The 16,048-nt window shown below is 37.3% G+C and overlaps 1 protein-coding gene across 1 annotated transcript in view; it reads right to left on the reverse strand.

Annotated features, from left to right (window-relative positions):
* Positions 1 to 16,048, reverse strand: part of DNAH12 (dynein axonemal heavy chain 12) — a 243,749-nt gene that overhangs the window by 37,513 nt on the left and 190,188 nt on the right. The window contains exons 61-62 of the mRNA XM_064367223.1: positions 1,272 to 1,430; positions 958 to 1,102 (exon numbers count right to left, since the gene is read on the reverse strand). Of these exons, the coding sequence (XP_064223293.1) occupies positions 958 to 1,102; positions 1,272 to 1,430 (304 nt within the window). The remainder of the gene's footprint in view (positions 1 to 957; positions 1,103 to 1,271; positions 1,431 to 16,048) is intronic.

Raw genomic sequence — 16,048 nt, forward strand, 5'->3', positions numbered from 1 at the left:
AAGTTGAACATATTATAACTATGTTCAACTATTTAAAAGAAATTAGAGTAAAAAGAGAAATAATATACCCAAAAAGAACCAAACAATTTTTTAGAGATGAAATATACAATTACTAAAATTAAAAAATTAATTGAATGGGATGTGTAGCAAACTAGACAATACAAAAGAAGAAATCAGCAAATGTTAAGACAGCAACGGAAACTACCCAAACAGATGCAAGGAGATACCAAGGTTTAAAAAAATAATTAACAGAGTATCAGTTACATTATATTATATTACATGGCATCATATTAAGCAATCACATGGATGAATCTGGAAACCATCCTTCTCAGCAAACTGACACAAGAACAGAAAATCAAACACCACAATGTTCTCACTCATAGGCATGTGTTGAACAATGAGAACACATGGACACAGGGAGGGGAGCATCACACACTGGGGTCTGTTGGGGGCAGCTAGGGGAGGGACAGCAGGGGATGGGAGGTTGGGGAGGGATAACATGGGGAGAAATGCCAGATATAGGTGACGGGAGGATGGAGGCAGCAAACCATCTTACCGTGTAAGTACCTATGCAACAACCCTGCATGATCTGCACATATATCCTAGAACCTAAAGTACAATAATAAAAAAAAAAGAAAGTACTAACAAAAAAGAAAGAAAGAAAGAAAGAGAGGGAAGGAAGGAAGGAGGGAAGGAAGGAAGGAAGGAAGGAAAGAAGGAAGGAAGGAATCCATCCTGGGTGGGGTGAAACAATATTTGAAGAAATAATAACCAAAAAATTCCCAAATTGAGGAAAACAATAAACCCACAGATCCAAATCCAAGGAGCTCAATGAACTGTAAGCTGGATAATCAATCTGAAATGAGAGTTAAAGAATCAAATAACAATAACTTTAAGCCTAATACTTCATAAATGGAAAATTATCTAGGCTACAAATAGAACACATTGGTCTTTTACCTTATCAGGTCTTAAACACCGAAGAATTATTATTTTCTGTAGTTCATTTAGGTTCTTATCCATTGGTGCTGGAAATTTGACATTATATGGCTCTTTACTGTCATAGATTTCCCGCCATTCATATATATGTTCACAAAAATGTTGCCTAATAGAAAAAAGCTTAAGAATTATTCTTTTTATTGGGGAAAAACTTAAAATTAAGAGATTGTTGAACAAGGAGTGGACACCAGACAGCTATAGGACCATTTAAAAATCACTAAAGAACAAGTTTACCTATTGCCATTCAATGATAAATCATCAATTTAAACAATTACCTGAGTCCTCTGAAGGCAGGAAATTCACTTGCACGGCAAATTTCCTCCCAACTTTTTTCCTGTAGCCAAGTTGGATCAGGATTTTTCTCAGCACTTTTAAGACTTACTCCTCCAGTTAAAAGAAATATCAGTTCCTGGTATTCAATCTCTTTCCTTGACCTGTATTCCCAAAATAAGGACCGTTATAAAATTGTTGATTTTAAAATTGAATGATGTCAACGGCTACTTTTATAACCTGGATAGAATAACTTAGACTGTACTTACCCACCTGCTGTAAACAACTAGAAAACTGGACAAAATTAATCAAACAACCACTTTTTGAAATTGTACAATAGCCAGGACTGTGCAGGACTGTGGCCTCTGAGAGAAGAGAGATAAATAAGGTGACTCCTGTTCCTCAGCAGTCTGCCTGGAGGCACTTTCTAGACTACAGAGCAGGGAGACGTGATCAAAATCAGAGCTTTGCAGTATTGCTGAGTTGAGGAAACCAGTATTAAGGTCTCCTCAACAGTATTGCTGAGTTGAGGACATCAGCATTAGGGAAGACTTAAGTGACTGGAGTTTGTGAGCAGAGGAGGAAGATGAATGGAAAAGGTGAATGACTGTCTTAAAAATCTACAGAGGTGCTCTCTTGGTTCTACTGATAAATATAGCAGGCATTGCTCATTGAATTCTGTCAGGCATTCTAACGAATGTGTTGTTAGGTGATTTCATCATTGTGTGAACATCGTAACGTGTACTTACACAAATCTAGATGGTGTATATGGTATAGTCTGTTGGTCCTAGGCTATAAATCTGTACAGCATGATACTGTACTGAATACAGTAAGCAATTGTAACATAATGGCATGTCTTTGTGTATCTAAACATAGAACAGAACAGTAAAAATATGGTATTATAATTTTACAGAACCACCATTGCATATGCAGTTTGTTGCTGACTGAAACGTTGTTATGCGGCACATGACTGTACTAAGGCATGCAACAGTAAGGTAAAATTCCAGGAGGCCAGCAAAAAGACATCTAAGGGGCTATAAACTGAATAGTTCCCAGAGATCACACTCACTGCAGCCTCAAACTTCTGAGCTTAAGCAATCCTCCTGGCTTAGCCTTCTGAGTAGCTGAGATTAGAGGTGTGGGCCACTGCACCTAGAACAAGTCTTGAAAAGATCAAACTAATCCAGTAGTAATTTAACTACCTGAAAAAGTGAAGTCTAAAGCTTCTTAAAGGAATACAAAATTTCCAGCATTTACCAATATAAAATTCACAACATTCATAACCAAGAAAAATATTGGTCATAGATGCAGATGTAGAAGTGAAGGAGATAACTAGCCAATAAGAATGTTAAAACAGTTATTATAAACATACTGAAGGACTTAAACAAAAGCATGAACATAATAGAAGAAATGGGCAATATTAAATAGACTAAACACAACTCCTAAAAATAAAAAATACATAATCTGTTACAGAAATAGAAAAAAACCTAAAGATAAAAATATAAAAATTAAGATATTTACTTCTTTCTTTTCCAGATGTATAGATATTGAAAAGATTTATTAGAAGTAGACCTATACTATAAGATATTTTAGGGGAAGTTTCAGATAGCTGGAACTCTGGATCTACACAAAAGAATAAAGAACAGAAATGGTAACTGTGTTAATAAACATAAAAGAGTTTTTAAAAAATCATTAATATTTAAGTCTCTGTAAAAGATAATGTCAGGAATTTGAAAGTCATCACTCTAATCCACACAATAAGAAAAAATCTGAACAAACTGAAAATCAGCAACTTTTCTTAGATGCATCAGAGGACTGAGGTCATATGGGTAACTTACTACTTCCTAACTGGGAAGAGATGGATAAATACAGAGAATCCTAAATAACTTGAGCAGAAGCTCAGGATATTATCAATAATAACCTTGAATGTAAAGAAATTAAATTCCCCAATTAAAATACATAAACTGGCTAAATAAATTAAAAACACCCAACTACATGCTGCCCACAGAAACTCACCTCACCTGAAAAGACACAGAGACTGACAGCAATGGGATGAAAAGAGATATTCCACATCAATGAAAACCTAAAGGAAGCAGGAGTAGCTATATTTACATCAGAAAAAAACAGACTTTAAGTCAAAAACTACAGAGACAAAGAATAACATTATATAATAAAGGGATCAATTCAGCAAGAGAATATAACAAGTGTAAAAATATATGCACCTAACACCAGAGCACCCAGATATATATAAAAAAAATCATTAGATTTAAAGGGAGAGGTTGACCCCAATACAGTAACAGTTGGGGACTTCGACACCCCACTCAGCATTAGACAGATCATCTAGACAGAAAGCCAACAAAGAAGTTTCAAATTTAAACTGTACCATAGACCAAATAGACCTACAAAACATTTAAAGAACATTTCACAGAAGTTGCAGAATACACATTCTCTTCATCAGCACATAAAACATTCTCCAGGATTGGCCATATGTTAGGACATGAAAAAGAAACCTTAAAAAAAATTTTTAATTGAAATAATATGAAGTATTTTATCTGGCCACAATGGAATAAAAGTATAAATCAATAACAAGAGGAACACCCAAAACTATACAAATATATGAAGACTAAACATGCTCCTGAGTGACCAATTGATTAAAAAAGAAATTAAGAGAGAAAGTAAAAAATACCTCATACCTGTAACTCTAGCACTTTGGGAGGCTGAGGCAGGCAGATTGCTTGAGCCCAGGGTTTCAGGAGCTACCTGGGCAACATGGCAAAACCTTGTCTCTACAAAAAACAGAAAACATTAGCCAAGTGTGGTGGTCCATGCCTACAGTCCCAGCTACTCAGGAGGCTAATGTGAGAGGATTGCTTGAGCCCAGGAGGTTGAAATCACAGTGAGCTGTGATCATGCCACTGCACTCCAGCCTGGGGGACAGAATGACACCCTGTCTCAAAAACAACAACAACAACAACAACCTTGAAGCAAATGAAAACAGAAATACAGCATACCAAAATGTATGGGACACAACAAAAACCATATTTATAGCAGTTTATAGCAAGTATAACAAGAGGTAAGTTTATAGCAATAAATGCCTACATGAAAAAGTAGAAAGATTTCAAATAAGCTAATGATGCACCTCAAGAAACTAGAAAAGAACGAACCAAACTCAAAATTAGAAAAAGGAAAAAAAAAAGAGCAGAAACAAAAGACATTTTGAGACTAAAAAAATAGAGATCAATGAAACAAAAAGTTGGTTTTTCAAAAAGATAAACATAATTGACAAAGCATTAAGTAGACTAAGAAAAAAAGAAGACCCAAATAAATAAAATTAGAAACAAAAGGAGACATTACAGTTGATACTGCAGAAATACAAAGGATCATCAGAGACTATTATAAACAATTATAAACTAATCAATTTGAAAACCTAGAGAAAATGGGTAAATTTATTGACACATACAACCTATCAAGATTGAACCAAGAAGAAACAGAAAACCTGAACAGATCAATAATGAGTAATGAGATTGAATCAGTAATGAAATCAAGAAGGAAAGTCCAGGAAGAGATGTCTTCACTGCTGAATTCTACCAAACTTTTAAAGAATCAATATTCTTTAAAATTCTTCTCAAACTATTCAAAAATATTGAAGGGGAGAGAATTCTGCCAAACTCATTTTACAAGGCCAGCATAACCCTGATACCAAAACCAGACAAAAATACAACACAAAAAAAATACAGACCAACATCTCTGATGAAAATATATGCAAAAATCCTCAACAAAACATAGTAAACTGAATTCAACAGCATGTCAAAAAGATCATACACTATAATCAATTGGATTTATCCTAGGGATGCAAGGATGATTCAACCTACACAAATAATGTGATACATCGCAACAGAATGAAGGACAAACACCATATGATCCTATCAAAAGATTCAGAAAAAGCATATGATAAAATTCAATATCCCTCATGATAAAAAATCTTAATAAATTAGGCATAGAAGGAAGTATATCAATATAGTAAAGGCCATATAAGACAAACTCATGGCTACCATTATACTGAACTGGAAAAGGTCAAGGAGGCCCACTCTCACCACTCTTATTCAACATATTAATAGTAAAGTCTTAGCCAGAGCAGTTAGGCAAGAGAAAAAAAAATGAAGGGCATTCAAATTAGAAAGGAGAAAGTCATATTGCCCATCTGCAGATGACATGATTTTATATATAGAAAACCTTAGACTCTATTAAAAAAAACTATTAAAACTAATAAATTCAGTAAAGTTGCAGGATACAAATATCAACTTACAAAAATTGGTAGTGTTTTTACGTAAGAACAATGAACTAGCTGGAAAAGAAATCAAGAAAGTATTCCCATTGGCAAAAATCACAAAAAAATAAAATATCTAGGAGTACATTTAACCAAGGAGGTGAAGGCTCTCTATAAGAAAAACTTCAAAAACACCAAAAAACAATGATGAAAGAAATTGAAGACACCAAAAAATAGAATGACATCCCATCTTCATAGACTAGAAAAATTAATATTGTTAAAATGATCATACCACTCAAGGTGATCAACAGATTCAATGCACTCTCTATCAAAATACCAATGACATTCTTCACAGAAATAGAAAAAAAAATTCTAAAATTTGCATGGAACCATGAAAGACCCCAAATAGCCAAAGCAATACTAAGCAAAAAGAACAAAGCTAGATGCATCACACTACCAGACTTCAAAATGTACTACAAAGCTATATTAACCAAAACAGCATGGTACTGGCATACGACCAGACACATAGACTAGTGGAACAGAACAAAGAACCCAGAAATTAATCCATGTGTCTACAGCCAACTGACTTTTGAGAAAGGTGCCAAGAACATTGACTGGGGAAAGGACAGTCTCTTCAGTAAATGGTTCTGGGGAAAATTGTATATCCATACGCAGAAGAACAAAACCAGACCCTCTCTTCTTATTCTATACAAAAATCAACTCAAAATGGATTAAAAACCTAAATGTAAAACCTGAAGCTATAAAACTACTAGAAGAAAACATGGGAAATGCTTCAGGACATTGGTCCTGGAAAAGATTTTAGGAATAAAATCTCAAAAGGGCAGGCAACAAAAGCAAAATGTAAGTAAGGGAAATTATATTAAACTAAAAGGCTTCTGCACACCAACAGAAACAATCAACACAGGAAAAGACAACCCACGGAATGGGAGAAAATACGTGCTAACTATTCATCTATCAAGGAATTAATATCTAGAATATACAAGGAACATCTTAACAGAAAAAAAAAAATCTGATTTTTAAATGGGCAAATGAGGCTAGCATGGTGGTTCATGCCTGTAATCCCAGCACTCTGGGAGGCCAAGGCAGGTGAATCACTTTAGCCCAAGAGTTGAAGACCAGCCTGGATAACACAGCAAAGCCCTGTCTCTATAAAAAGAAAAATAGAAGAATTAGCCAAGCATGGTAGCATGTGCCTGTTTCCCAGCTACTTGGGAGGCTAAGGTGGGAGGATCACCTGAGCCTGGCAGGTGGAGGCTGCAGTGAGCCAACAAAGTGCCACTGTACAGCAGCCAGGGCAAAAGGGTGAGACTCTGTCTCAAAAGAAAAAGAAAAAGGACAAATGATCTGAACAGACATTTCTCAAAAGAAGACACACAAATGACCAAAAACATACAAAAAAAAAAAGTTCAGTATCACTAATCATTAGGGAAATGCAAATCAAAACCACAATGAGATATCATCTCACTCCAGTTAGAATGGCTATCATCAAAAAGCCAAAAAATACAAATGCTGGTGAGGATTCAGAGAAAAGGGAACTCTTATGCACTGTTGGTAGGAATGTAAACTAGTACAACCAATATGGAGAAAAGAATGGAAGTTCCTCAAAAAACTACAAATCAAACTACCATATGATCCAGCAATCCCACAACTAGGCCTTTATCTAAAGGAAGGGAAATCATTAGATTGAAGAGACATCTGCACCCTGATTTGTTTTGGTAAAACTATTCACAATAAGCAAAATATAAAATCAACCTAAGTGTCCAACAACAGATGAAGGGCTAAAGAAAATGTGGTATACATACATAATGGAATATTATTCAGCCATAAAAAGAAGGAAAACTTCTCATTTGTGGCAACGTGAATAAAACCGAAAGACATTACGTTCAGTGAAATATGCCAGGAGCAGAAAGTTAAACACCACATGTTCTCACTCACATACAGAAGCTAAAAAAAGTTGATTTCATAAAAGTAAAAAGTAGAACAGAGTATACTAGAGGCTGGGAAACACAGGGAAAAGCAGGGAATAGGGAGAAATTTGTTAAAGGATACAAAAGAACTTCTCATATTCAATAGAACTGTAGGATGAGTATAGTTAACAATAATATATTACATTTGACTTTTGAACAACACAGGAGTTAAGGTGCTGATCCCCATGTGGTCAAAATTCATGTATAGTTTTTGATTCCCCCAAAACTTAACTACTAATAGCCTATTGTTGACTAAAAAATCTTACTGACAATTAGTACATATTTTATATGTTATATGCATTAAATACTATATTCTTACAATAAAGTATACTAGAAAAAGAAAATTACAGTATATACTGTATTGATCAACACTGGAGGTTTATACAATCTGTTTACAAGATGAACTGTCTGTCTGAAATGGTGGGTAACCACAGCTGCAGACCTCAATCTATGGTAAACATCAAACAATTCCATTTTTTCTTGTAACATAATGACTCTTCTCTGCCTCTTGGGAGAACTTCCAGGAAAACTACAAACCAAAATCTCTCATGAAAACAGATGCAAAAATCTTCGACAAAATATTAGTAAATCAAATACAATAATGTATACAAAGAATTATACACTAGTGGCACTTTGTATGGGTCCCCAGATGTTATTCCAAGTTTGTGCTATTGTGTTAAACACAATGAAAAATACACGAAAACCGTGAAAAGATCACTTTTTACTGCCATACCCAACGTACTGAAGAGATGAACTGCTCTTGAGATGATTAGCATCACCTGACGTTTTAAGTGGATAATCAGAGTACTTAAGCTCACTGAAACAGCAACAGGAGGTGGCTGCAAAATTCTTACAGTAGTACAGTATGTGCTACAGTTAATTGTATGGAGTTATGATTTGCTGCTGCATCTTTATATTTGTTTACATTTCTTGACTACAAATGATACCATGTATGGACTGTGAGTGAGTTTTTATAAATTTTAACTTTTTATAATAAATTTGTGTATATTTTAAGGTAGTAAATTATTTTTTAAAAAAGACTAGTATTTACATGTATTTTATGTATTTGTGAGATAGTTAACCTTTGCTTAATTTTTTGAATATTTCTGGATAGGCAGTTCATCTATGAGTTTTTTCAAAGTGTCACAAATCTTCAAAAAATTTTCCAATATATTTATTTTTTAAAAATCCATGTATAAGTGGACTGGTGAAGTTCAAACCCATGTTGTTCAAGGGTCAATTGTATACATTTTCAAATAGTTCGAAGAGAGAATACTGAATGTTACTAGCACAAAGAAATGATAAATGTTTGAGATTATGGATATACTTATTACCCTGATCTGATCACTATAACTTGTATGTTCTGAAATTTACTATGGAACAAATAAATACATACAATTATTATGTGTCAATTAAAATATGCAAAAACAGAAATAATGGTTTGTTCAAAATAGTAACAGCAACAATGTATTTGGTGACTATAGCTATGGATAAGTGAAATGAATGACCACAATGTTTTAAGGGATAAGGGGAGGGGAAACTGGGAATAGTCTGTTATAGAGCACTTGCAGGAAGTGGTATAGTGTTATTTGAATGAGGACTTGGATTAGCTGTAAATGTACATTGCAAACTCAAGGGCAATAACTAAAAAGAGTTTTAAAAAGTAAGTATAATTGATCTGCCAAAAGAAAAGAAAATATTGAATCATACAAATAGTTAAAACCAGAGAAGACAGAAAAATAGAAGATAAAAACAATAACAGTAACAACAGCAACAACAACAGAACAAGGGCAATGAATAGGAAACAGTAACATATATGGTAGATATTAATCCAACTGTATCAGTAATCAGTTTAAATGTCAATGGTCTAAACACATCAATTAAAAGACAGGTGATCAGAGTGGATCCAAAAGCAAGACCCAACTATATGTTGTCTACAGGAAGCCTACTTTAAACATACAAAGACACAGATACATTAAAAGTAAGGAGATAAAGAAAGATATACCATGCTAACACTAATCAAGGGGAAGCAGGGTAGCTATATTACTTTCAGACTAAGAAGACTTCTGAGCAAGGAAAATTATTGGGTATTAAGAGGACCATTACATCAAGATAAAGAAGTCACAATCTGCCAAAACGCTCACAAGGGAAAATTTGATAATCTGACTAGACCTGTGTCTATTAATGAAATTGAATCAATAATTAGTAACTTTCTAAAAGAGAAAGCACCAGGCTCAGATGGGTTCACTGAAGAATTCTACTAAACATACAGGAAGAAATTAAACCAATTCCACCATGTCTTCCAGAAAATAGCAAAAGGGATACTTGCTAACTGGTTCTATGAGGCCAGTATTACCTAATACCAGAGCCAGGCAACATATTACGAGAAAGGAAAACCACAATCCAAAATGTCTCATAAAAATAGATGCAAAAATCCTCAACAAGGGGAGCAAAATATTAGCAAATATAAGCAACAAAATATTAGCAAATCAAACCCAATAACGTATAGAAAGAATTATACATCATGACTAAGTGGGATTTATTACAGGTATAAAAGGCTGATTCAACATTTGAAAATCAATTAATGTAATTAATCATAGTGAGAGAGTAAAGAAGTAAAACCATGTGATCCTATCAAAATATGTAAAATAAAATAAAAAACTTGACAGCTGTGCACAGTGGCTCACACTTGCAGTCCCAGAACTTTGGGAGGCCAAGGCAGGTGGATCACTTGAGGTCAGGAGTTTGTGACCAGCCTAGCCAACATTGTAAAATGCTGTCTCTACTAAAAATACAAAAATTAGCTAGGCGTGATGGCAGGCACCTGTAATCCCAGCCACCTGGGAGGCTGAGGCAGGAGAATCACTTGAACCTGGGAGGTGGAGGTTGCAGTGAGCCGAGATCAAGCCACTGCCCTCCAGCCTGGGTGACAGAGTGAGACTGTCTCAAAAAAAAAAAAAAAAACCTAAACAGATATGTCACCAATGATGTATAGTTGGCAGATAAGAATAGGAAAAGATGTTCAATATCACACTTCATTAGGAAATTGCAAATTAAAATGACATACCCTAAACACTGTTAAAATGCCACCTTCCAAAATACGCACCATGAACTCTTACTCATTGCTGGTGGAGAGGCAAAAATGGTATGGCCACTTAGGAAGACAGTTTAGCAGTTTTTTACAAAACTAAACATACTGTTACCATACAATCCAGCTGTTGCATTCCTGGGACTTTTTTTTTTTTTTTTTTTTTTTTCAGACAGAGTTTTGCTTCGTCGCCAGGTGCCAGGCTGGAGTGCAGTGGCGCAATCTCGGCTCACTGCAACCTCCGCCTCCTGGGTTCAAGCAATTCTCCTGCCTCAGCCTCCCAAGTAGCTGGGACTACAGGCGTGCGCCACCACGCCCAGCTAATTTTTTTTTTTTTTTTTTTTTTTTTTTTTTTTTGAGGCGGAGTTTCGCTCTTGATACCCAGGCTGGAGTGCAATGGCGCAATCTCGGCTCACCGCAACCTCCGCCTCCTGGGTTCAGGCAATTCTCCTGCCTCAGCCTCCTGAGTAGCTGGGATTACAGGCACGCGCCACCGTGCCCAGCTAATTTTTTGTATTAGTAGAGACGGGGTTTCACCATGTTGACCAGGATGGTCTCGATCTCTTGACCTCGTGATCCACCCGCCTCGGCCTCCCAAAGTGCTGGGATTACAGGCTTGAGCCACCGCGCCCGGCCTAATTTTTGTATTTTTAGTAGAGACAGGGTTTCACCATGTTGGTCAGGATGGTCTCAATCTCTTGACCTCGTGATCCGCCCGCCTTGGCCTCCCAAAGTGCTGGGATTACAGGCGTGAGCCACTGCTCCTGGCCCATTCCTGGGACTTATCCAAAGAAGTTGAAAACTTATGTTCACATAAAAACTTACATATGAATGTTTGTAGCATATTTATTCCTAATTGCCAAAACTTAGAAGCAACTAAGATGTCCATCAGTAGGTTAATGAATAAACTGTGGTACATCCAAACAATGGAACATAATTCAGCACTAAAAAGAAGTAAGCTATCAAGCCATGAAAAGACATACAGGAACCTTATTACTAAGTGAAAAAAGCCAATCTGAAAAGGCTTACGTACTGCATAATTCCAACTATGTAACACTCTGGAAATGACAAAAACTAAACTACAAAGATACCAAAAGAATCAGTACTTGGCAGGGTTGAGGGGAGGGAAGGCTTAATAAATAGAACATAGACTATTTTTAGGGCAGTGAAACTATAATGATAGATACATGTTATTACACACTTATCAAAATTGATAGGAGTATAATACCAAGAGTGAAGCCTGATGTTAGCTATGAACTTACTTATGAGCGATAGTGATATGTCAATGTAAGCTCATAGATTCTAACAAATATATCACTCTGGTAAGGGGTTTTGTTAGTGCAGGAAGTTGTATATAAGAAATCTCATCTCCTGCTCAGTTTTGCTGTGAATCTAAAATTGCTCTACAAAATAAAGCCTTTTTAAAAAAGGATATGCAAGATAAATAAAACTATGGAACATTATAGAGTGAAATGAAAAAGAACTAAGGAAAATGGAGTGATATACTATGTTCTTAGATTGAAACACTCAATACTGTGAAATTGTTAATTTTCCACAAACTAATTTACAGTTCCAATGCACTCCTAATCAAAACTTCAGCACATTACTGGTTATCTTTCCACTTTGGACTTGACCAGATGATGCTAATATTTATATGGAAATGCAAAGATCCAAGAATAAGAAAGACACTCTTGTATAATAGAAGAACAAGCAAATGCAGCAAAAACAAAGATGAATAGATGGGACTTAAACTAAAAAGCTTCTGCAGAGCAAAAGAAATAATCAGCAGAGTTAACAGACAATCCACAGAATGGAAGAAAATCATCACAATCTATATATCTGACAAATAATTAATATCCAGAATCTACAAAGAACTCAAATCAGCAAGGAAAACCAGATAATCTCATAAAAAAGTGGGCTAAGGACATAAATAGACAATTCCCAAAAGAAGATATACAAATGGCCAGCAAGCACATGGAAAAATGCTCAACATCACTAATTATTAGGGAAATGCAAATCAAAACCACAATGTGATACCCCCTCATTCCTGCAAGGATGGCCATAATTTAAAAAATAATAGATGTTGGTGTGGATGTGGTGAAAAGGGAACACTTTTACACTGTTGGTGGGAATGTAAACTGGTACAACCACTATGGAAAACAGTGTGGAGATAAATTAAGAAGCTAAAAGTAAATCTACCGTTTGGTCTAGCAATCCCACTACTCGGTATCTACCCATAGGAAAATAAGTCATTATATGAAAAAGATACTTGCACACATGTTTACAGCAGCACAATTTGCAATTTCGAAAATATGGAACCAGCACAAATGCTGATCAATCAAGGAGTGAATAAAGAAAATGTGGTGTATATACACAGCCATAAAAAGGAACAAAATTATGGCATTCGCAGCAACCTAGATGGAATTGGAGACTATTACTTTATTTATTTATTTATTTAGAGACAGAGTCTCACTCTGTAACCCAAGCTGAAATGCATGCAGTGGTGTGATCTCAGCTCACTGCAACCTTCGTCTCCAGAGCTCAAGCAATTCTTGCCTCAGCCTCCCAAGTAGCTGGGACTACAGGCATGCACCACCACACCTAGCTAATTTTTTTGTATTTTTAATAGAGACGGGGTTTCACCATGTTGTCCTGGGTGGTCTTGAACTCCTGAGCTCAGGCAATCCACCCACCTTGACCTCCCAAAGTGCTTGGATTACAGGCATGGACCACCTCACCTAGCCTGGATTCTATTATTCTAAGTGAAGTAACTCACTGCACTTACTGTAATGTAAAAACAAACTTCCTATGTTCTCACTCATATATGGGGGCTATGCTATGAGGTCATAAAGGCATAAGAATATTACATTGGACTTTGGGGACTTGGGGGAAAGTGTGTGGATGGAGAGGGATAAAAGACTACACATTAGGTATAGTGTATACTACTCTGGTGATGGGTGCACAAAAATCTCAGAAATCAACACTAAAGAACTTATTTGTGTAACCAAACACCACTTGTTCCCCCAAAAACCAGTTGAAATAAAAAAATAAAAAAATTAAAGAAGAACAAAATGAAACACTATCAGACATAAAGATTAATTACAGACAAACACACTAATGGAACTGAATAGAGAGCCCAGAAACAGATTTAGATAAACGAATGTATTATTTATGGCAAGGGTAGCACTACAGAGCAATAGGGAAAAGGCCAGTCTTTTCAACAAGTGAAGAGCTGCAAGGAAAAAATGTAAAATTTGACATTTCCTTAGACCACACGCACATATCAGTTGCATGTGGCTTGTACATCTAAATGTGAAAGGTGTAATAAAACTTCCAGATGGTTATATACGAGAAGGTGTAATAAAGCTTCCAGATGGTTATATACGAGAATATCTTCATAATATTGGATTGTGAAAAGAGTTTTCACAAAGCAAAAACCACAAATCAAACTATACTAAAATTAAGCACTTGTGTTCATCAGCAAAAGGCAGCATTAAGAGAATGAGAAGGTAGAGGGGCACGGTGGCTCACACCTGTGATCCCAGCACTTTGGGAGGCTGAGGTGGGTGGATCACAAGGTCAGGAGTTTGAGACCAGCCTGGCTAACATGGTCAAACCCTGTCTCTACTAAAAATACAAAAAATTAGCTGGGTGTGGTGGTGGGCACCTGTAAGCCCAGCTACTCAGGAGGCCGAGGCAGGAGAATTGCTTGAACCTAGGAGGCAGAGGTTGCAGTGAGCCAAGATCGTGCCACTGCATCCCAGCCTGGGCAACAGAGCAAGACTCCATCTCAAAAAAAAAAAAAAAAGAAAAAAGAAAAGAAAAAGAAAGAATGAAAAGGCAAACTAGAAACTGACTGCCAATTTGTCATATCTAAGTTTCAAGGGATTTGTGTCTAGGATATATAAAGAACTCATACAAATCACTAAGAAAAACCCAATAGAGAAATGGCAAGTGATATGAACAAGTACACTAGAAGACTTCCAAATGGCCTATAAACATGAGTAACTATAAACATGTTCAACTTCATTAGTCATCAGAAAAATATAAATTCAAACCATGATGCAATAAGTATCACATACCAAAATACGTTTCTTTAAAACAGTATAAAATGTTGCTGGGAATCTGGTGCAATGGAACGCTCAAACTCTGTTAATGGGATGTAAACTGGTATAATGATTCGGGAAAACAATTTGTAATTTTCTTTCTAGGCATCTTCCCAACAGAAATGTGTGCACATGTGCCCCTACATTTTTACACAAGATTGTTCATAGCACCATTACTTATAATAGTGCCAAACTGGAAACAACCCAACTGTTCATCGAATTGAACAGGTAAACTGCAATGTGTTCTTGTAATGGAATACTGTAAAGCAGTCAAAGCAAATGAACCAGCCTCATGCTATGACATGGATGAATCTCATAAAAGTAATGTTGAAGAAAAGAAGCCAGATAAAAAGAATACATATTTCCGGAGTTTCAAGATGGCCGCTTAGGAGGAAGTCGGGATTGCAGCTCCGAGAGAAGGCGCAGAGGGTGAGTGGACGCCGCATTTCCAGACGGATTTTTACTGCCCACAGACCAGGAGATTCACAGGAGGCGAAGCCCCATGGGTCGCCAGCGCCGCTGGTTTGAGCGGTGTGGCCGCTCAGCCTACGCCCTGGGGTAGGGGGCAGTGGCTTCTTATGCAGAGTGAGAGAGACAGAGTTCCCTCTGAGCCAGCAAGGGGAGCTGAAGCAGGGAGTCAAGCCAGGAGACCCCCTGGCAAGGGCGTGCCACGAATCTCAGTGCCGCTGCTTCAGCTGACGCAGCGGCACACAGGGCAGCGGATTTTAACTGCCCACAGACCAGGAGATTCACAGGCGGAGAAGCTCCAGGGGTTCCCAGAGCCGCTGGTTGGACCGGAGCAGCCGCTTGGCCTGCACCAGGGGCAGGGAGCAGCAGCTGCTTGAGCAAAGTGAACGAGACTGTGTCCCCTCTGGGCCAGCAAGGGGAGCTGAGGCAGGGAGTCAAGCCAAGAGATTCTCGGGCAAAGAGGGCCCCACTGGAAACACAGCTGAACCAGGGACAGTCCAGCTCTGTGGGGGAGGGGCGTCCTCCATCGGGAAACACCCTGCAGTTCCCGGGGCAATTTGCCGTAACCAAGACAACCCACCACTACAGAGACTCCGTCACTACAGGGGCGGGCCAGCCCAGCGGAAGCAGTTCTAACTACACCCATATAAACAGGACTGCAGGGAAGCTCACACGGAAGCTGGGCGGAGTGCACAGCAGCTCAGCAAAGCCTCTGCAGGCTGAGTGTGACTAGACTGCCACCTTGTGGGCAGGGTAAACGACATCAACACAGCTGAAAATCATAAAGCCCAAACTCCCTGGGACAGAACACCTGGGGGGAAGAAAAGGGGGTTTATGAGTTCTGCTTATCCACCATGATCAAGTA

The sequence above is a fragment of the Aotus nancymaae genome, unplaced genomic scaffold, assembly GCF_030222135.1.
Source record: "Aotus nancymaae isolate 86718 unplaced genomic scaffold, 86718_ANA_hifiasm-v0.15.2.pri h1tg000067l, whole genome shotgun sequence".
In the NCBI taxonomy this organism is placed as follows: domain Eukaryota; kingdom Metazoa; phylum Chordata; class Mammalia; order Primates; family Aotidae; genus Aotus; species Aotus nancymaae.